The 23,880-nt window shown below is 34.5% G+C and overlaps 1 protein-coding gene across 4 annotated transcripts in view; it reads left to right on the forward strand.

Moving 5' to 3' along the window:
- The window catches only part of HBS1L (HBS1 like translational GTPase), an 83,001-nt gene that overhangs the window by 48,288 nt on the left and 10,833 nt on the right, over positions 1-23,880 (forward strand). For 3 of the 4 annotated variants that reach the window (XM_060114881.1, XM_060114878.1, XM_060114880.1), the window contains 9 exons: positions 2,841-2,949; positions 7,340-7,602; positions 8,071-8,236; positions 10,954-11,071; positions 15,080-15,226; positions 16,911-16,985; positions 17,710-17,827; positions 18,233-18,301; positions 21,048-21,152. In XM_060114881.1, coding sequence (XP_059970864.1) covers positions 2,841-2,949; positions 7,340-7,602; positions 8,071-8,236; positions 10,954-11,071; positions 15,080-15,226; positions 16,911-16,985; positions 17,710-17,827; positions 18,233-18,301; positions 21,048-21,152 — 1,170 coding nt within the window. The remainder of the gene's footprint in view (positions 1-2,840; positions 2,950-7,339; positions 7,603-8,070; positions 8,237-10,953; positions 11,072-15,079; positions 15,227-16,910; positions 16,986-17,709; positions 17,828-18,232; positions 18,302-21,047; positions 21,153-23,880) is intronic. The other variant, XM_060114879.1, reaches the window with a different exon arrangement.

Consider the following 23,880-nt stretch of genomic DNA (forward strand, 5'->3'; position numbering starts at 1 on the left):
CATCAGTACTCTTCCTTTGTCATTTTATTTGTTTAATTCAGCTTAGAGCTCATTATTTATCATTTCAATAACTTTCCCCCCTTTTGTGGCCAGTACCTTCAACCACCTTGTTACTCTGCCCTTTTTTTTTGTACCTGTTGGGTAGAAACTTCACTCTGAATGAAGAAGCCAGTGTCTTTTCTGTGCCTGTTCCTGAATGGCTGAACCTTGCTGGAAAAAGCCGCATGGATAGGCAGATGGATTCCACTGCAGATTCATTATCGTAGATCTTAAATAGGCCCTCAATACTATCCAACGATTCCCCTATTTTTGTGTGTATTCAACTCATTCTTTGTGCAAAGATTATTGAAAACTTTATTTGCTTCACCAGTCTTTTTACTTTTCTTATTCACCCTCAGTCTCACCAGGTAACTTGTTGCTATGTTATGGAGAGAATAGAAGCTAACTGTCAGGGGTTTTCATCTTCTAGCTTCTCAACATTGTATGAGAATGTTGAGATCTGGCTTCTGTTACAGTAAAAGTGCCTTTCTCCTATTTTAGTTCAATTTCTACCTGTGCTTTATGTCCCATCCCTCTCTACATTCTCAGAAATTCTAAAATATCTGACATGATCTTTTTTCTTCCTGATATTTTCAGCCAGCCCTTTCAGTTTTATGTCCTCCATCAGATGATGCCATGTTTCCCTCTTGCTACCATTCTACCACATTCCTCCCTTTCCAACCAGATTTTTTTGAGAGAGTCATTAGTCTATATCTACAATTGCTTATCTAAAGCCCTTGGGACCAGATTTGACTCAGAAATCAGATTTTGGATTGAGAAAAGCATTAACATCTCTGGTATGATAACCCCAGTGGACTTTGGGGCAGCACCCTTTAATCATCACATTGTTATTTCTGCACTGAAATGTATGGCTTTCCACTTGAACTGGGATAAATAAGGGCTACGAAAAGCTTCACTTTAGTCCAGGTCAGGTTTTGCTTCCGAATGAGTTGAAACAAAAAAACCTTAATTTTTCAGAGCTTTTGGATTTTGAAATTACGCATAAGAGATAGTGGACGTGTACTTGCTGCCTGTTTTCTCACCTTCATTTTTTTAACCCATTCTGGCTTTTCCTTCCCCCACTTCTCTCAGATGGTTCTTGCTAACTCTACCAATGACCCTTATCTAAAGGAATTGTGTCACTAGTGAATGTTTTCAGTCGTCTCACTTGACTGAACAGCAACTTCAGACTCTGGTGATGCCACTTCCCTTAGCTTCCTGGGCACCATCCTCCCCGGCCCTCCTCTGTCACCTTTTTGCAGGCTCATTGTCCTCTTTCTTGCTGTCCTCTATCTTGTGATTAAAGGTTGAATTTCTTCCAAGGCTTTGTCCTGAGACCACTCCTTTTCTTACTCAGTATTCTCTCCCTTGGTGATCTCACTTATGTCAGTGCCTTCAACAACTAATTGTGTGCTGATGAATCATAAATATATGCTCCAGCCCAGACTTCTCCTTTGAGTTTGACCCTTTGTTTTATCTTCTCCTCTCTTTCCCTTCCCCCCACTTTCTTACATCATTTTGTTGGCTTCCAATTGTGTTAGAAAGAACATTAGGATCTTTGCTGTGGCTTAAAGATCCTGCATTGCCTGGCCATTGCCACCCTCTTCAGCTCCATTTAACTATGTTCCCTCTCCCCTCTGCTTTTACTCCCTCTGAAGGCCATGCTGCCTCCTACAGCAGGGCCCTCATACAGCTACTCTCTGTTTGGAATGCTCTTCCTTTCTGGGTAGTTTATTCCTACTTATTTTTTGTGTCTTCACTTAACTCTCGTTTTCCTATGGAAGCACTCTAATTCATGTGCCCTGTCACCAAATCTGATAGTACCATATACAGATTATAACACTTATAACAGTTGTAATTTTACTTTTATTTTTTGTGATCAGTTTTCTCCACTAGACTGTAAGCTCTCTCAGTATAAGGATTATGTCTGCTTTTGTTCACCACTATATTTCCAGTGTAGTGCTTGGCATATAGTAAGCAAATAGCAAACATTTTGAATGAATTATGTACATTAATTTATCTTTTCTAATTTTTAAAAGTAATTTCTGTGTATATATTTACCAATGTAGCAATGCAGTTTCCATAGTTTTATGTGGACCCAATCCTGATGGTACTCTTACTGAAAATAATAAAGATACATTCTGAAGAATTTCATGAATTACATATATATTTTTTCAAAGGATCAAATACATAAAAGTCTTACTTTGATCTAGCTCGTAATTTATCCTCCTTCATGTTCTTAATTTACTTTTTCTATATTGACTTCTTCCCCCATATTCTATGGAGATATCAAATATCTTACTAAGTCTAGTATTGTGAGCAAGTAAAATATATGCAGTATCTAGCACAATTCAGCAGACTCTCAACTTGCTCATCAGTTTATAGGTATCACGATTAAAAATAGTTTAGCCATCTGCTAACTGACCGGACAATTTTAGTATTGTGAAAGGGTGTGGTAGGAGAGGGAGATACAGGGTCTAGGTATAATGTCAGAATGAGGCTCAATGCAGAAACCACCTTGTGACCTCTTAATACTGAAACTTAAGAGTCAGTTCAAAATTAGGAAGAGATTTGGTGGAGGTTAAGCACAGCAGAGTCCTGACAATGGGGGATTTCCCAGAATAGGGTGACAGAAGAATTTCTTTCAGCATTTTAAAATTTCGCTGAATATTTTTGAGAGAAAAAATACATATAAAGGTGTGATTCTGTGAAAATTACCATAATATGTATTTAATATGTAATAAATGTTTCTAGGAATCAATTTGAATTAACTAGCCTTTTATATTTTACTCTTTCATTAGGAAAATCAATAGATTCCCAGTCATCTCGAAGTGAATCTGAAATTGTGCCAAAAGTTACTAAAATGACTGTATCTGGAAAGAAGCAAACTATGGGATTTGAAGTGCCTGGGTAAGGTTTTTTAACCCCTCCCCCCTTTTTTGAAATTAGTATTGTCTCCTTGTTAGACTGTAAGAAAGAGAATCTATTTCAATTTTGCATAATATAATCATTGAAGTATAATGGGTCCTCAGTATGGCATAGTACAAAGAAAAGAGGATGAGAAATTAAGCTTGATTCTAGACTTACCTATGTATATTAACCTACCTCACTGTCAGTTTCCTTATACAGATTAAATATAGCTACTTTAACGTTAAAAACCTATGATTTTGTGAAATCTAGCATTGTGAGGTAGGGAATCCTTTGCCACTAGATGGCATAAGTAAGCAGTGTTTGGGAATTAAATGTAGTTGGTGAATCAACGAATCATTAATTAAATTTTTTTTACTATTATCTTTAAACTCTTAGATTTTCATACTGAATAAAATGGATCAGTATAACAAAGACAAAATATAAAATAAAACTTATCTAAAATTGCAAATATCTAGTGAGAAATGATAATAAGTCATACTTTAGTAGCACTCATTTATTCTTTCTTTTCACAGTCTTTAGGATTCTCTCAGGAGTTTTTATAGACAAGGGAAGTGGGTTGCTTGAGACATAACAGCACAGTTTAAAGACATTAACTTTACTTTTTTTTTTTTTTTTGGCCGCACCGTGCAGCATGTGGGATCTTAGTTCCCCTAAAGACATTAACTTTAAACTTCTTTAAAAGTTTTCAGGTTTTTCAATCATTTCCTAAATCTATTATTTATAAATTATATATATTTTGTCTATCAGACACGAAACACTATTATCAAATATAAACAATAGAGGATTCCCCCCCCCAATTTCAGGAAATACAAACTCAGCAGCCATTTTTTTCTCCCTTACAACATTCTTTTATGTAAATTAATAGAAGTATCCATAAGTCTTGGTTGGGAAGAATGTTAATGATTACCTAGTTCATTTTTTTATTTTATTTTATAGAAGCAAGACTTTATTCATTAGATTTCAAATTTAGTGAGGGAAAGAAGTCCATATCTAGGACATAGTAGGCATTCAGTATATGTTAGTTAAATGGATGAATGAAAAAGTTAATTTTTAATTTGAGTAACTTTAGCCCGTTAAAATAATTCTGAATCCTGATTCAGTAACAAAAAGCTCAATGTATGTCTTTTCTCTCTGAATGAAGGTTGGTTTGTAAGAATCATAAGTACCTTTTTTATTCTCATGTCTTGAGTGCCATTTAATCCTATTATGGAATTATTTTCCTTGAGAGAGAAAAAGTAAATAGAATACACAATTCCTTGTTCTAAGGATTTTATAATCTTATGCAGAAGGTTTCAGAGGCTTAGAAAGCAACATGCAGATGAGCATAGTACAAAGAAAAAGGAATGAGAAAATAGGCTTGATTCTAGACTTGTCTATGTATATTAATCTATCTGTATATTAGAAGTAAATGCATAGTTATCTATGTGAATATTTATAAAAATGGTAATAAATGATCAAGAAAAAAATAAATAGTAAATATAAGTAAATAATTCTTAGAAACCCACCTCTATGCTTTACAAGTATAATGCAAGCCTTTCAGAGTCTTACAAGACTATATGCTTCATGAGGACAGGGACCATTAATGTTCATCATCATATTCCTTTCATAGAACAGTTATTTAAATATTTATTGATCAGAGTCCTTGGAGAAATACATTTTATTTTAAAAATAAACCTGGAAATAGTATAAAGGTAAAAAGCAGCCTGTGAGCCAATATTTTGTTGTGGCCCTGTGGGAGAAGTCATCAGAATGTGAAAGGTCTACAAGTACAAATGGAGATACTCAGAATGCACATTGTTGCTCAAGGACCAAGCTATATTTACTTCAAATACTTTTATAGGATTTTGGGGGGATATTTATAATAGGGATAATACTTAGGCTGTTTTGATTTGGTCTCAAGAAAGCACAGAGAAACATAATTAAACACTTTTGAGTCAAGATTTCAGCATCATGGATTTCTACATAGTGTGATTCCCAGTGGCAGCTTATAAAAAAAGGATAATGCATTTCTTAGAAGAAACTGAAACAGCAAACTTTTTCTTCACTAATAGTAAAGGTAGTAAATATCTCTCTAAAAAGTGCAGTAAGTAAAAATCGTTAGAACCTTGCATAGAGAACAAATAACTCTGTGCTTAACCTCTTCAATCTAAATTATTAGCTTTCCAGTATCATTTAAATAACTCACAAAGAAAGATTAAGCCTCTAGATTCATGTAGAAATATTCCCACTCTTGGAAAGATGGTTTAAAAAAAAAACAGACTGGTCACTTTAAAATAGTAGATAAGGTTACAAAATTATATCAGAAAGCACCTGAAAAAATATTCAACCAACCTATACTTTCTTTTGTACCAGTCAGTAATTATAATCCTGAACCCAGAATGGTCATTTTTAGACCTCATCTTTGAGATTTTTCAAAATCTTAAAACATTAACTTTTACTACATATTATGCAGAAGTTTCTACCAAGTACAGACTTTCGTCGATGCTTTTCTAATTACTTTGACCCTTTTCTCTAACATTGTACAGTTTAGTGAACTAATTTGCAGTTTGCCTAAAATTTACTTGAAGGGAATGCTATTATGAAAGTGAAAGAAAAGCAAACCTTTCATGTTACTAAATTGTAAATGAAATAATCGAGTCAGGCCATGTTTTGTGATGCTCTTCCTATCCTGAGCAGTGCTGCCTGGATTGGTGGGTGAGCTGAGTTTTAGGCCTCAACCCACGGTGTCAGCCATAGCTGTTCTACTTTATCTGTTTTCCATGTTGGAGTTAGCGTGAGCTTTCCTTTGAAGAAAAGCCTCTGTCACTGAAAACAGAAAGATTTGCAGCCAGAGATTGTGATTTCTCTCAGGTCTGATCAGAACCAGATTCTGTGACGTGATTAGTCATTCTGGTTGAATACTTTCATTGTAATTTGTAGGGGTTTTTTTTTACTCCCCTAAATGCAGAGTTGTCATGTTTTTGTTTTAGAGAACTAGCTGTGGTCATTCAAATAAATGTTTGCAAATTATAGTTTAAATTTGATTTACTTAACTTAGTTGGTTGGACTCTTAAAAAAAAGAATGGGAACATTTTCCACATACTTATATTTTTTCCCTGTAGTTTGAGATGAAGCTAATCTGTTTAAGCAGTGTTAAAAGGTGAACACCAAAGTTGGTTAGTGGAGATTTGCAAAACCAAAATAAAATGGGAATGAATATGAGGCTTTTAATGAAGTTGCAAATATAATGAATGTGATTCTTTCCTGAGGCATAGGAGGAAGGGTCAGTGTTGAGCATGTAAAAACACCCTGAAGGGGAACAATGAATCTGTTTTTGTTATTGTGGGCAAGAAGAAAATATTGACAGATTTACTGTTCGTACACATTTCCATTACGCTGCAATCCTTAAGTTATTTTTGTAAACTGCTTTCTGTATGTAATTCTTCTCTGCCAGATCCACATTGTCACATATAATTGGTTTCATTCTTAATAACTTGCAATTTAACCTGTTCTTTGTCCTAACTCTGTGTCATTGAAGGAAAGATAAGACACATCATAGTCTTGTTGATTAGATTACATCCTTTATAGCTATCCATGGCATAGCACTGGTATAGTTTCTATGGAGGATAGTCCAAGAACTATTGAAGAACTAAGATCAGTGTTTACTTTTGGAGGCATTGTCATTGTCAAGGAGGAAATAAGTTAAGCTAGATGATATTGCTTCTACTTTACATATCTGAGCTCCTCAATAGATTGTAAGCTTTTGGGATCAGTTGATAACTTTTTCATTTCTTTATCTTTTCTTCTCAACATCAGTGCTAGTATATGTTAATATAGTTTTTAGTGAATCAAGTGTTTGTTGAATTAATGAATTAAAACTCTTTTGCCAAAAGTAATAAGAAAATGTACACATTTAGCGATATATCCCTTAAGGATAGTGTTTGAGCAAAAAAAATTATAAGTCTCTGTCCTGTTGGAGAAATGAGTTAGGGATAAAACTGATAAAGCTATTTTTTTAGTACTGATTTATCTCCAGGAGCACAGTGCCAATTTTTACAAAGTATCTCCTTTATGCCATCTGTTTTGATAGGATTGTATGGCTAAGCTATGGGCTAACACATTGAATTTCAGTTATTCTATGGGATATTTTCTTCTTATCTTAGTTTTTGGTCGTCTGTTTTTCTCCTGGGATCTTCCATGTATGTATTTGTGTGGTTTGGGTCTAGCTACTTATCATTTCCACCTTAACAGACTCTAGCCACTTAGTGAAGATCATTTTTTGGTCTGCAAGTGTAAGGAATATGAAGAGACAACTTCTCTGCCTTTCTGACATTATAGGATGTCAGTCGAATTGTTTTAAGCACTTTATTCCTATCTATGCTTTCTGTAGAGTAACTGCTGAAGAAAATGGTCATATTTTTCACACACCTCAAAAAGGACATTCTAGTGAAGATACCAGCCTTGTTTCTTCTGATGTACTTGAGACCACTTCTAAATCAGCTCTTCCAGCCCACACCATTCAAGCATCAGAAGAGCAGAGTTCAACACCAACACCAGTGAAAAAGTCTAGCAAGCTGAGGCAACAAATAGATATCAAAGCGGAGCTGGAAAAGCGGCAAGGAGGGAAGCAACTCCTCAACCTAGTGGTCATTGGTAATGCCCTTTGTTCCTCCGGATTGTCAGTCAACTGCTCAAGCCCAACTTGCTAGTGGCAGCATGGAAACTCGTTCCCCTCTGTATTTCTGTGTGGGTGTAAATAGACATGAAGCAAGGAGGCATTGCATCATAATGTCAAGTTTCCAAGGTCACTCTGGGTGAAATAATGCCAAGTCACTAAAGAGGTCATTAGACTTGGTTGTGGCATTTTCATTTTGTGAACATTTGAAAATTGCCTGTCTTGTTGACAATCTTAATTTCCAGAAATCAAGGAAATTTTCCCCCCTTTAAAGAGACATGATTTTTCCCCTCTATTTAGACGTCTTAACTCTTATTTGATAAAAATTGGTATTTATTACTCTAAACACTGACATGAACTATTGAATTACATATTCACGCAACGCCTCAATGTGAACAACATCTAGAAAATGTACTTAATATTAATCCTCAATCAATTTTCCTTAGGTCATGTTGATGCTGGGAAAAGTACTCTGATGGGCCATTTGCTTTATCTTCTGGGTAATGTAAACAAAAGAACTATGCATAAGTATGAACAAGAGTCTAAAAAGGCTGGCAAAGCTTCATTTGCATATGCATGGGTCTTGGATGAGACTGGCGAAGAAAGGGAAAGGTAGTCACTATATTTCAAAATTTTCGTTCTGAAATGGTATATAGTCTCTTAATTAAGTATGTAATATGTGTTGAATATGCATGAAACAAAGCATGAAATATTTTAGAGACCATTTTTAGAAAAAAGTTTTCAATTATCAGGGAAATGTTTTTATTGTAGTTTTCATTGTAGTCTACATACATTTTTTACTCTTCCAAATTCTATGAAAATAGTTTAAAAAATGTTTATTAAAAGTTAAAAAAAAAAGAGAGAAAAAGGCAGTAAAAACCCTTAGCTAATTATTCTGTGGGAGAAGTTTCGGTTGTCACTTCCCTGAGTATATGTCAAATTGCCTTGATTTTGAATTATGAGTATTATGAGTAAGACTCTTAATTTAAAATTAATATATATAATGTTAATATACATAAGATTATTATATCAGGTTATAAAGGAAAGGTAACTTTTTGTAGTAAACTGTCTTCTATCTAGAATCAAAATGACCAGTAAATTCAAATTATCAGGCTTAATTCATCTTTATACTTTCTGTACTATGCTTTTATGAGACAGAGTCAACAAACAAGTAATTAAACCTGTCTCCTACCAGGTAGATCTAATCCATTCGATTACTCCTGTATGTGTTACTGTGTTCAATGCTAACTTTGGTGAGATTTTAGGAGAATATAGATATTCATATACTTCTGGCCAAAGTATTTCTCTTGAAGTCTTTTTGGATATTTCATGTTAGAACTGGTAGGGATGGGGAAGCCAATGACACCTTTGTCAGGAAAGAAAGAGGACACTTATAATTAAGTGAAATGGCAAATATACCTACTGTCTCAAAATAATAGACTGAAGCCCTGTGAAAGTCCTGAATCAACAAAGAAGTTACTCTGTTCTCTGATGTCTTCATTCTGAATATGATTAGAGAACATATTTGGATTTTCATACTTTTTAAAAGTATGTATGTTATTTTCTTGGAGTATTGATATAAGATAATTCTCAATAAAGCAGGTCACAATATTCCTTAGCTCTTCTGGTAAATAGAATTTTATATCATAGTGGTTTGAGTTTTGTTTTGTTTTTTTCTTGTAGGTGTCTTTCTTATTCTTCATAGTATCACAAGCTTGTTTTACAACCTAGTAAGAAAAAATAGTTGGACAGTTACACATTTTTGGAAAACAAATATTGGAAAACAGAATTTTGTATGATATCAGTATTAGAAGACTAAATTTCCACCTATCAGCTTATTAAGCAGATTATTGATATATGGCTTTTTAGTTTTCTTTGTACCATCTATTAAGTAGGTAAAGAGATTGAGGACAGTATAATTAAGTTAGAATGGCTTTGTTTGAATTTACTTCATGTGTGAGTTGAGCAGGCAAGTAAGCTAATAATCTATCTCTTTCCTAGAATAATTAATAATTTTAGTGTTTTTTTAATAATAAATCTGCTAGTTGGCTGTCATATTTTTGCTGCTGGTAGTTTTCTATTGCTCAGCATGCTACAATTTTTAGAATATTCCTTTATTCTGTGGGTAGCAGAAGCTTCCATATACATAATGGGAGTTTTAATTCACCACTATATATTCCTTAGTAGCATTTCAAAAATACAGTGAATTGCTTATCCCACCATGTTAAGTATTTATAAATCCTCTGTTCTGCTCAGGTGTTGGACAGAAATTAGTAGCCTAAGTGACATTTTCATATCCTCTCAGTTACAAATGCAGAGCAGAGCTGGGTGAAAAGAGTATGGTTAAAGCAGTCCAGGGAGGAGCTCAGACTTAGTCTTGGTTCATCACTATTCTCAGGCAGTTATTTGGGGATTATTAAAGAGAATTAAGTATCATTTCTGCAAACTCAAATGGCCCATGGTTTTGGATTAAACTAGAATAACTTGACTAAGGAGACCCACAGTTACCTGACTGCTAGGGTGGACACATAATTTACCATTATAATTGTTGGGACACTTTGGCAGTAGAAGGGAGTGCTCATTCCTTACTATGGACTATCCTGGGCAAACCAGGATGAATAATTACCTAGTTTATTGCCCACGTGATTTCCCTTTTTAAATTCCTAAAGTCTAGAAAGACTTGCTACTTTTGTAGACCCTCCTGGGCTTTCTTATATCTGAATCTATGTTTTTGTGGCTAAGAAGAGGCACTGTGTTGGACTCCAAGAGGATGACATGGGATGCAAAACCACTACTGTCCCTGTCTCTCCATTGTTAAAAAATTGTGCATCTCCTTTGATATTTCCTGTTTGCTAAATGTGTAACATACTGACCAACCTTACAAATGAAAGTTTTATAAGTTTATTTCTATAATTAGTGAAGCATAAATGTAAGAAAATGAGGAAAGGTACATTCTGATAGTGGTCATTCTTCATTTTTATCTTTTCTTATGTGCAATATTTATTGTTTCCCACTCCAGATATGTCCCTATATATCTTTTTTTGTTCACAATCTGTATGGCTTCTTACTGAAAAAAAAAAAGGAAATGGGAAGCATCAGTCATTTTGATTAAGCTCTTGTTATATCCAAACCTTGTTTTAAAGCCATATCAGTGTAATTCTGTTACAGCAGAATTTCCAGATAGCCTACTTATTCAAAATAATAGACTATATAATAGAATTCCCATTATTACTTTCTAGACTGTCATTTCACCTATATTATTAAATAATTTAATCCATAACACTGATTATTTCTCTAGTGCATTCTAACCATTTTATGTTTTCTTTAAGGGGAGTAACAATGGATGTTGGTATGACAAAGTTTGAGACCAAAACCAAAGTTATTATATTAATGGATGCTCCAGGCCATAAGGATTTCATTCCAAATATGATTACAGGAGCAGCCCAGGTACCAGATATTTTCTTAACCAAAGTACACTGATTGTACATAAAATTTCCTGATGCTGAGGTTATAATGCTAGGATTATAACTTTTAAAGTATTAAAATTTTAACTTTTTTAAAAATTTGAAAAAAAATAGAGAAATGTATTTTTCATGATCTCTATTGGTACTTTATAAAACCTTTTCTAATTTATTACAAAGAAGCAAATGTATAAAAGCTACGAATTTCTTTGTAGTAAAAATAATGGTAAGGGCTCAATGAGGCATAGCTTTATAATTCATTTATTACTAAGTTGGAGTGAATATTTCAACATCTGCCTTTTTACTATATTTATATTCAAGTCGTATATCTTTTTAAAGAGTTAATTTATGCAGAAATAGTGAAGCTTGGGAGTCTTCCCCCTGTGGTTTATTTGCTTTCTTAAGATTAAAAAGCCATTGCAATTTGTAAGCTTACATGATTCTTAATGAGGATACTGAAAAAACCAAAGATAATAACTTTAAATAATTAAAACAATGCAAATAGCACTACACATATAGGACATTGATTTCTTCTATAATAGATGACTATTGGAAAATATGGAGAGTTCAAAGGTTTGTGTCACTTGGCAAAAGTGTTCAGTGATTGACCATTTTCTGAGTTCTTCCACCCATTTAAAGGGAATGTTTATCAACAAGTGTTATGAGCATGTCAACCTAAAAAGGATGTTATATGAATAAATTAGAATATATTTGAAGATAAATAAGGAAGTATTTGATTCTATTTAAGGAAGTTGACATATAGTTTCAGAATATTAATTTACAGGCCATGGACTGAATTAGATAAGGAAGATTGAAAAGTAATAATTATCACATTGATTGAGTACTGAATACAGGCCAGACTCTACTAGGTATTTTGCATGCATTTAGTTTAATCTAATCCTTGTAATAATTCTGTGAAATACATATTAGCCCCATTTTAAATTGATATACTTCTCACTGCATTTACCAAAGGAGATATTTTTCTCTTTGTTTCCTTATGTGTATGTGTGTGTATGTGTATGTATGTGTATGTGTGTGTATGTGTGTGTATGTATGTATGTTTTCATTCAGTGAAAACTTACTGAATGCCTGCTATGTGCCAAGCACAATGGTAGGCAGTGTGGAGATATGATGGACTATAAAGCACATTTTGATAGTTTAATGGGAGACGCAAACACCAGAACACACAATGACACTGAAATGTTTTTTAATCCTAGAATCTTAGAGTCCAGAGTAATCATAAAGAACATTTATTCCAAACTCCTGATGGAGTTAGGGTGGGAAAGGATTTTAGAGATTATTTAATTGAATTCCATTATAAGACAAATGAAGAAATAGGCTCAAAGATATTAAGTAACGTACCCAGTGTATGAGGTACTGTGGTAGGCTTTTCTGGATACAGAGATGCATATAGTACATGTAGCCTCTCCTCAAGGAAATCACAGTGTAGAAAAGTAAGACATGTAACAATGAAAGGCTAACACAGATGTACTACAAGAAGAATATGCACAGTATACATGATGGATGAGGAGAGATCGCTTTTTACCACTTAAAAGGCTTCCTTGAAAATGTATAGGCATTTGAGCTCCCAAAGACAAGCTGTTGCTTAGAAAGAATAGAGAAATTGCCCAGTAATTTTTTTTGAGATGTTAATAGGAAAGAGGATCAGGAAGAATACTTACTGACTTAGGTATCTTAATACCAGTTCAATGACTTTCAATTTTTAATCTAAAAAAGTAAATATAATTTGACAGTTATTAGCAAAACCTGATGAGAAGGAGATTTACAGTCATTGAGCCTAGGATTTGGAAGGTCAGGGCTTTAAGTAAACTACATTTATCCCCCAGTGTTTCTGTGAGGTGCGATAGCTGTCTATTTGCCTGAGGTGTGAGACCTGCTAGTGACTACACATGAGTGAAAGAGCCAGTTTTCAAATTGATTGCTTTAGTTTGTGCTCTTAACTAAGAATCCTTGATCAAAAGAACTGGATCTCATTGAAGAAATTAGGAGTTTAACATTAAAAGTCATGAAGGATTGGGTATGAATGATGCACTTAAGAGTAGATATAAAGCAGAAGGAATATTTGGGTAAGAATTAAAAGAAAAAGAATAGAAATAAGAGTGTAAATTGCCCCCACCAAAGTATGTACATGATACTTATGATTTAAATTATAAAGTTCTGTTGTATTCCGAACAAAGTATCTGATAAATTCTTTACTTACTTTATGACCATTTCACTTCCCATTATGGTGTGGATTATATGATGACATGTGAAAATCTTTAAAAACTGATAGCAGAAACATGAAGTGTCATTGAGGAAACAACAAAGAGAAAAGCTGTTCTGGACTCTGTTCTGATCAAAAGGCCAGAGCACTTGATGTGAATCGAATATAAGAGGACCCTTGAGAAAAAGTGATTGTCTTGTAACAGTCTGAGATAGCTGAAGAGGGGAGTGCCAAATTTAGCCATTATATCCTGAATTACAGAAAAGCAGATTTCTATAAGAACAGGTATGCATACAAGGCAAAAACTGTGAAAGGGGTAAATGAAAGATGGAGTGTTCATTTAAGAAATGTCCTGATGATGCACTGACAGAAATCATTGATGAGAATGAAAATGGAGGAACACCTATGGTTGCACAAACTGTTTTCTGCAAATTTTCAAACACTGCATTCATATGGTGCAAGTGGAGTCACATAAAGAAGCATCAACAACACAAAGGAATAGTGGGAACCTATGCTATTTTTTGAAAATTCATTTATTGACAACTTTTTATCATTATAAACAGTACTCTGACAAATTTCTTTGTAGATCCATAATTACTTCTCTAGGATAAATTCCTAGATACAGAGTTGATGGGAAACAAAATAAACATAATTTTAAGGCTATTGATACTTACTGTGAAAATGCCCTCCAGGGGGCTTCCCTGGTGGCGCAGTAGTTGAGAGTCCGCCTGCTGATGCAGGGGACACAGGTTCCTGCCCTGGTCCGGGAAGATCCCACATGCCACGGAGCGGCTGGGCCCGTGAGCCATGGCCGCTGAGCCTGTGCATCCGGAGCCTGTGCTCTGCAACGAGAGAGGCCACAACAGTGAGAGGCCCGCATACCGCAAAAAAAAAAAAAAAAAAAAAAAACCTTCCAGGAAGGTGGTGGACTTACTGTCCCCCAGGCAATGTATATGAATGCCCGTCTCCCTGCACCCTTGCCTGTGTAATAATTTTGTCTTTTAAATCTTTGACATTGCGATTTGTAAAATTGGAGAAGAGAGGAATATGTTGATGTGGGGTTTTTTTGTTTTTTTGTGGTACGTGGGCCTCTCACTGTTGTGGCCTCTCCCGTTGTGGAGCACAGGCTCCGGACGCGCAGGCTCAGCGGCCATGGCTCATGGGCCCAGCCGCTCCGCGGCATGTGGGATCCTCCTGGACCAGGGCACGAACCCGTGTCCCCTGCATCGGCAGACGGACTCTCAATCACTGCGCCACCAAGGAAGTCCTGTTGCTGTGTTTTTAATGTCCTTTTTTTTTGGTTTCTAATAAATTTGAATTTTCTTAATGTTTATTGACCATTTATTTTTCTTCTTTAGCAAGTTGCTTGTATCCTTTAACTAGTTTTATATGGAGCTGTACTTTTTTTTCTTCTTTGATAAAGACGATATTAAGATTATAACTTTTACCTTAAATGTTATAAATATTTGTCCCTGTTTAAGTATGTTTTAATTTTATGTTTTTCCTCCTTTGCCTGGTTATCATAATTATTATGTAATCAAATATGGGGATTTTTTATTCATGTCATTATTTTTTTGTCACATGCTAGTACTTTCTTCTATTTAAAATTTTAATCCATCTGTGTAATTCCTTTGATTTGCTTTGTATTTGGTGTCAGGTTAGAGTCTGCCTTTAAAATCTCACCAACACAATTAATTTAATAATCTGTCCTTTGAATTAAAATGGCTGTGACATTATTTCTAGTTTTGATTGTTTTTTTTTCTTTTTTAGGCAGATGTAGCAGTTTTAGTTGTAGATGCCAGCAGGGGAGAGTTTGAAGCTGGATTTGAGACTGGGGGACAAACACGAGAACATGGCCTCTTGGTTCGTTCTCTGGGAGTGACCCAGCTCGCAGTTGCAGTCAATAAAATGGATCAGGTATTTAAAGGCTTCTTGAGAATTCGTTTTCGATGGTAGTTAAGATGATGTTCTGCCATATTGATGACCTCAGGTGTGACTAGTATACATTTTCTTAGTCCAGTTGTCATATTTAAAAAAATAAATTCATGATGCTAATATTAAATAAATGAGGTATTAGTAATTTTTAAGCAAGAAGATAAATTCTCACTTTCAGAATTAATTTATAAATCTTAAAGTCATTTTAAGTTATAAAAATGCATATTTATTTTAGTATAAAGAAAACCTGAAATAACCTATATTTCTAATTCCCCCGCCCAATTTTTAACTTTTCATATTGTACTTCCATCCATTTTATTTTTACACGTAAAAATCTTTTTTTAATAATATTGGGGTCTAGTCTGTTTCATTATCTACTTTTTAAAAAAAATTGACAATATTCTTGTTCATGTTTCCAAGTAATTAATAATTTTTATGCAAAGAGGCAAAGAGGCAGGTTTTATAGCTTTATTCTAGTGTATTTTAAAGATACACTAACATTTATTCAGACAATCCCCTACTTTTGAATATTTCCAGTTTTGTGTATGTGTGTGTGTGTGTTTAGAAATAGTCTATTCTATGGAAATTCTGGGCCTAAGGATATATATATATATATTTTTTTTAAGACTTGCTGTACATGATGAAAATACCTTTGAGAAAAGTTCTAGTTATTTACTTCTGTATGGTGTGTTCACTTCCCCAAATTCTTATCAACACTGCTGTTATTAAAAGATTGTATTCCAATTTGATATATAAAACATGATTTTTCTTCTTTAAACTTACTCTTCTATGAATGGTCATAATATTTAAATATACTTTGTATATTATCATTTGTATTTTTTCTTTTGGAATTTATATAGTTTGCTCATTTTTGAAACTTTAAAAAAATCAATTTGTAAGCTTAATTTAAAGCTATTACTATTTCCTTTTGATTTCTTTCATTATGCTTAGGTATTTTCTTACCCTGAGATCAAATTCATATTCACCTAAGTTTTTCTACATAGCTCTTTTATAGTATCATTATTACATATACCTTTTATGTTTTCCCAGTATTTTAGTATGTAAATTTTCAGACATAAAGAAAAGTTGAAAGGATTTTACAGTAACACCCATATTATACCTGCTACATAATATTCTACCACTTGCTTTATCTCATTTTTGTCTATCTACCCCTGTATCCATCCATTAATCTATCTTATTTTGACATGAATTTCCGTGTAAGTTACAAGTTACAGACATTGTTACATTTACTCCCTAAATGGGAATGGTTATCTAGAGTTCATATTACATATACATATACTAAGATGTCTGTTTGACTTGGCGGGGGGTGTCAGTAATTTTATTTTATTTCAGCAGTTGGTCCAGGCACAATTTAATAAGTTATTCGCTTTTTCTCCCCACATTTGAAGTCACTTTTAGCATATCCAAAAAATTCTATAAACATTGGAGTTTGTTTCCAGCCTTTCTGTCGTAAGAAAATTTACTATTAGATCATATTAATAGTAAGATCTGACATTGTGAGCTTTAATTTTAATAGATTTCATATTTAATAGATTTTATAATTATATTTTATAGTCTTGACTTTATATTTTATTGCAAAAATTTAAATTTTTATATATAGCATGGTCTGAAGCATAGTTTTAAAAATAAATTGGATCTTTATCAGGTTAATTGGCAACAAGAAAGGTTTCAAGAGATTACTGGAAAACTTGGGCACTTTCTTAAGCAAGCAGGTTTTAAGGTAAGATAATTTTAAATTTATTTGGGTACTTTCCTTAAGTCTCATCTTACTGATATGAGAGAAAAAACTACTTTGCTATTCTTGTTCAGTACTTTAATTCTTTTTGTTTTTATTTCTCCCTGGTATTATGTATATCTTACATTGTTTGGATTACTTCATTTTATTTGTTTGTTTGTTTGTTTGACTGACCGTTTATTGCCATGCCACGCGTGGCATGCAGGATCTTAGTTCTCCAACCAGGGATCCCTGCAGTGGGAGTGCAGAGCCCTAATCGCTGGACTCCTGGGAATTCCCTGGATTACTTCATTTTAGAAAATTGCATACAATTTATAAATTGGCTTGGATCTAGTATAAGTAGAAGACTTTTTCTCCACCTATTAAATTAGATGTATAGGTTTAGTGAGGTCACAGAGGAATGTGGAAACTAGTAGAGAGAAATTTCTCCAGCAAAAATGTGAAATATGCCTATGTTACTAGGTAAAAATGCTTGAGTGTTTTGGAAACACTCAATGCTTAATGCTTGTAAGTTTCCCTCCCACAAAATCAAGAAAGTTGAAAACTGTTGTATCAGATAACTTCAGGGCAGTAGTTCTCTGATTTCTATTACTTTTTTAAAAGTACAGTATTGCTTTTGCAAACTTGGTACAGTTATGCTAATAGTGAACCTTTTAACTTTTTAAAAACAATGTTGTATTGAGTTTCATATGTTCAATCTTTTTTATAGGAAAGTGATGTAGCTTTTATCCCTACAAGTGGTCTCAGTGGTGATAATCTAATCACAAGATCTCAGTCAAGTGAACTTACAAAATGGTACAAAGGACTATGTTTATTAGAACAAATTGGTAAGGATACTGCCATATTAATTTTAATGCATTATGAACTTGATATTAATTATTATTTAGAGTTCTTTATGGGGGACCGTGATACGTGTGAAAAAGCATAGGATTTGTAGTCAGAGGAGCTAGGTCACCAATTTTGAAATTATATGCAATATTTAAACTGATGCTAAATTTTTCTTGTTTAATTAATGCCTGCTCTATCTACCTCACAGACTGTTGTGACATTAATGAGAAAACACATGTGAAAACATTTTATAAACTAGAGTATTATATGAATCACAGTCAATTTGCTGTTAGTATTTATTAAAAAATTATTTTCTGAGAGACATGGGAGTATAGTGGACTCATTGGACATGAGTCAAAAATTACTTGAAAATTAAACCTTGCCATTTTTCCATTTTTTTCCAGATTCCTTCAAGCCTCCTCGAAGATCCGTTGACAAGCCTTTTAGATTATGTGTATCTGATGTTTTCAAAGGTAAGTGCTACCTCTATTGGCCTTCTTCAGTATGGTCCCTGCCTTTCTATTCTCTCCTGACCTCTTTTGTTGGACAAAATTATTATGTTGTCTTCAGATTCTTCCTTCTTTATGCCAGTGGTATACAATTCTAGTTACTTAACACCCCTGCCCAGAAGAATCTTCAGTTTACTTACCATTTCCCCATCTCATACTCACCTTCCAAGTATAAAAAAACCCTGATCCTTTATCTGTCTAGCCTCATAGTTTTTTTCTCCCATTAGATTCCTTTAGTTTCTGAATCCTTCAGCTGAAATGGATCATTCAGTATTTCCTAATCACATAGGGTTTTTATTGCCACTGTGTCTACCCATGTTGTGCTCTTCTCTCTCTTTACGTGTCCATTTCCTACCCATATATAGCAGTCTGGGTCAGGAAATAGATACCACACATATGTAAAATGGGAAGTTTAATATAAAGGATTATTAATATATTAAAAAGAATGACTGTAAGATACAAGGGCACTATATGGTACCCTAGGGCTGAGGAAGAGAACCCAAGGAAGGACAAACTCAGAAGAGGTGTTGGAGGAGGTGTTGTATTAAATACCTAAGAATACATCCAGTTTAAGGTGTACAAGGCCCTACACAGAAAAATATAAAATGGAAATGGAATAAAAGGTCTTAATAAATAAAAGGATGTAACTTATTATTCCAATATATAACTTATATATTGGAATAATCAGTATGGTAAAGATGTCAGCTGCTCCCCAGATCTCCATTATCACAGAGCAGGAAGTAGAGAGTAGATCTGGAACTGAGCAGCAATAAAGTGATAATTCTGGGGTGATAATTGAGGTCACCCACACACATACCCTAAGGTGTCGCTCTGTTCTCTGTATCCTCTGTCACTGCATTTTTCATGCAGTTTTATAATTGTTGCTGTGCTGTTTATTTCACTTAGATTGTGAACTCCTTGAGGGCAAGTACTATCACTTCTATATCCATATTTGCAAGACCTAGCTCAGTGCCTGGCACATAACACACACTTAATAAATGTTGTTTAATAAATGAATAAGTGAAGGTGCCTCGCAAAAATCATTCAATGAAATTGAAATTTATTATTATCATTTTCCAGCATTCTAGTAGAAGAGGAGGTACGGTAATTCTTTTCAAAATGCCTATTATCTATTTAAAATATAAGAGGTGCTTCATTTTCTTTTTGATTAATAGGGTTTGCTGGCTCTACTTGTTTACCTCTTCTCTCTTCAGGCAGCTTCCTGGCTTCTGCCTGCATTGCTTGCCTCAATCTCAGTTCCCACTGAGATTATCAAATGACCTCTTGGTTGCCAACGTCAGTACACATTTTTCAGTTCTATCTTACTTCCATCTTACTTGAATTTGGCATTACTTCTGAGGCTCGTAGCCACATCCACCTTGAAACTTTTCCCCCTTGGTTTCTGTGACCGACTTTCTCCTGCTCTTCTGTTCCTTTCACCTCTCTGTATCTTCTCTGTGGGCTCCTCTTTCTCTGTCCCTTGACTCGTGTTCTGTCACTTCAGTCCTCTTCTTATTCTACATGCTCCCTTTGGACCGACATCCATGATTTCATCTATCTCCTGCGTCTTGATGCCTGACAAATCTCCAACCCAGACCTGTTCTCACTCTGCAGATACATCTGCTAACTGCTGCTGGGCATCTCCACAGGGAGTGTGCTCCCAGGGTACCATTCTCATGGGTTTGGTGTGATTGGTGCCCCCTTGAATGCCTCTTCTCCATCTGTATGTCTTGCAGATACTTCAAATTCACCAAGGCTAAAATGGATCTTGTTCTTTAATTTCCTATCTCACTGTTAATGCACATCTCAGATTTTTCTCTTTTTGCCATTATCCCCCATTTACCTTATCACCCTAAATCTGTCATACCTTATTCTCAAATTCTTGAGTTTCTTCCCTTTCTGTAGTCCATGTATGCATTTCAGTCAACCTCCCCATCTCTCTGACACAGAAACACCATCATGTCACTTTTCCATTCACAATTCTTTTCTGGTTTCCCATTACTTAACTGAGGATGAAATTCAAGCCCTAAGTGTGATTTATGAGGCCCCGTTATTATTTGTCCCATGTCTATCTCTTTTGCCTCCTGTCTTGCCCTTTCCCTCATTATTCCAAATGGTCCCCATGTAAGTTCCATATAAATGATGCATGGGCCTTAGCACGTCCCACATTTGGTTATGACTGTGCCTTTGCACATGCACACAAACTATCTGGTAAACTCCTGTTCCTTCTTCTAAGTGCCTCGCTAAAGTGTAGTCGTTCCCCATCATCATGGATTCTTTGATGAACCTTGTTTTATTTCCATTGCACATTATAAATAACATTTGTCTCAGGACAATGTAATTGTTTTTGCCTTTCTCTTCACTAGTGTAAACTCCTTGTAGGTAGGGGCTTATATTTTCATCTTTTGTTCCCAGAGTTTAGCACTGTGCCTGGTACTTAGAAAGTATTCAATAAATTTCATTTCAATAAAATTGAAAAAGGAATGAATTCCCACTTTTTCTAACATAAATATTTTTATTTATAAGAAAATCAAGAGTAGAATGTGGTGTGTCATATTTAGTAGATATATTAAAAATTCTGAAATGATCATTGCTTAATGTTCATTGAACTAGTTTTATATAACTACTAGGGAACTTAGTATAGCTAGCAGTATTAAACATAGATGATATTGTTATGTGAACCATTATAAAATTTTGGCATGTTCTGCAGATCAAGGATCTGGATTTTGTGTAACTGGTAAAATTGAAGCTGGTTATATCCAAACTGGTGACCGACTACTAGCGATGCCTCCTAATGAAACTTGTACTGCAAAAGGTATTCCTCTGCAAGATTCTTTTGTTAAATAACCCTTAAGTTGAGACAGCAGATTTTTAAAAGTAGTTTAGTTATTAACTCCAGAGTAACTAACCTCTTACTGAAATTGTAACTGACTGTCAAAATGATACTAACTGTTGAAGTTAAAAATGTGAAAACATTAAACGATTTTTTTCTGTTGTGACGGTGTGTGTATAAATGTACATATAACATTCTAACTGGTAGCATTTTTTTTTTTGACATTGATTCTAGAAGCCTGGCTAGGATTGAACCAGATGTATAGACACCTGTCAGATACATTTAAAATAGTATTCAGTAGCAGAAATTAAGTCTGGCATCCTGGCACTAAATAGTCAATGGCAAAGCAGAGTGCTATATAGTCTGTTGTTTTGAAATGTGTATTTCAGAATTACTATAAGTTAACAACCTAGATCATGCTTATACCAAAAGAAATTTTTTACAGGAAGACTTAAGAAAATAAGATGCAAATGGAGAGAATCCTAATGTTGAAAAGAGAAACTGAGCTAGTTTTAAGTGCCGCAATTATTGCTTTTGCATGTATATGATCTTTCATAATAGCTTATAACTGTTTCTATCTTCTGATCATTTGACCTTACATGTATACATGTTCTTCTTTTTTGAATTCTGCTTAAAAGTTTATAATTCTGCACTTACCTTATTCTAGCTTCCAACTAAACTTCTGACTTCAACATAAAACTGAAGATCTGTTTTATACTATAAAGTAAACTTGCAAACAAAAGGTCTGTGGAAAATGATTCTTTTTTAAAAAAGTGTATATTATTTTTATCAAATAAAATTTTCTGGATCTCTAAGCAAGTAGAAAGAAAAAGGTTAAATGGAAATAACTTTGGCTTTCATTCCCTTCTTCATCTTTAAATTTAGGTTAAATTATCTCTGCTGTTGTTTCTTAAAGTGATCAAGAGCTGCAATACTATTGAAATACGAATTTCTTTATATGTTAAAGACCTTTCTGAGAATAAGAAATTTTTTTTTAATATAATCAGACATGAATTAAAACCATGATCCTAAACCATGGTCATAGACCTTACAGATTGGCTCCTTTGTGAGCTCCAAAATCATAATTTGGTCACCTCTGAAAGTTCTGTGTTCTTTCCCTCTTTCTTTCCTGTCCCTACCCTACCAGAAAAACTCCAACCACTTATCTTTAACCCAGTGGTTCTTAAAGGGAAGCCATATGAGAAGCACTGCTTCACTCCTTGAGAGCCACCCTTCTAACCCAACTTGGAGATTCTCAGTCCTCAATTTCTAACCCTAATGCTTTTGCTTGATTTACTTGATTGTTTAATGCATGCTTCCATCTGAACACTTTAGGTGCTTCTGTGGCTCACTAACCAGTAGTGTCCTAAAAAAGAGAACTGACTAAATCTGCTACCAACAAGTGGAAATTCTAAATTACATTTTCACTTGATTAACATATAAGTTCATAGGATGATAAAAAAGAACTTCTTTCTCCAATGAAGAAAGTGCTTAAGAAGATAAATATCACATGTAGGACAGTGTAACATGTTTGGGGGAAGGAAGTCAGATTATATATTATCTTCAGAAAATTTTATATTGTTAATTAAACTTCTAGTATGAAAGCTCTTAAATCCTATGCTAAAGGCAATCTCTAGTCTATGTAAGTAGCTAGCTCCTGACTTCAATTCCGCATTTCATACCAAAACTCAGATATGGTCATTTTAAATTTACATGTAAAAACTAAATTTAATTAGTTGGAAATTTGACAAACATTTTTAAATATCATAATTGTTAACGTTTTTAGAGTCAGGAACCTCTTTGATACCTTCATGAAAGTATGGCCCCTCTTCTCAGATTAACTCAGATGTGCACCTACATGAAACTTTGAATAAAACTTTAGGTTGTCTCAGAGCCCTTAAAGTTCTCCTTGAACTCCCAAAGAGTCTCAAAGAAACTCACTTAAGAGTATGCTACATGGAAAAAATAAGTATTTTCAGGAAGAGATGGGTGAATTGTAATTTACTAAAAACATGTCAATCAAGAACTGTTCCCCAATTGTTGGTCTACATACTGTCTTCATCATAAGACTCAAGTTCCTATAGAAAGGAACTTGCCCCACAGAATCAGAAAATATGAGAAACCTTTTAAAAGCCTTTATTCAAATACCTGAGTTTTATTGCCCTTTGCAATTATACTCTAGGATTTTCCCTAGGTAATAAAGGTAGCAATAGCTGGGATCATTTTTAAATTAAATTTTCTTACACTATTAATCTCCTCCTTTTCATAAAACTATTTATCATTGTGCCTCTGTCTCTCTGGGAAGCAGTTCTTTTTTTTTTTTTTTTTTTTTTTTTGTGGTATGCGGGCCTCTCACTGTTGTGGCCTCTCCCGCTGCGGAGCACAGGCTCCGGACGCGCCCGCTCAGCGGCCATGGCTCACGGGCCCAGCCTCTCCGTGGCATGTGGGATCCTCCCAGACCGGGGCATGAACCCGTGTCCCCTGCATCGGCAGGCGGACTCTCAACCACTGCGCCACCAGGGAAGCCCCGGAAGCAGTTCTTTTGAGTCAGGAATAATGAAGGGGCTTGCCGAGGGTACCATCTGACTGAGTACCGATGCCCTGTGGGTTACTCAGAGATTGTTTACGTGGTTGTCTAATTAGAGCGAAGCTTAAATACTACTAGACATCTTCCCCAGTCTCATCTATTATGTCTTGAAAATAACTGGGA

The sequence above is a fragment of the Mesoplodon densirostris genome, chromosome 12 (assembly GCF_025265405.1).
Source record: "Mesoplodon densirostris isolate mMesDen1 chromosome 12, mMesDen1 primary haplotype, whole genome shotgun sequence".
In the NCBI taxonomy this organism is placed as follows: Eukaryota; Metazoa; Chordata; class Mammalia; order Artiodactyla; family Ziphiidae; genus Mesoplodon; species Mesoplodon densirostris.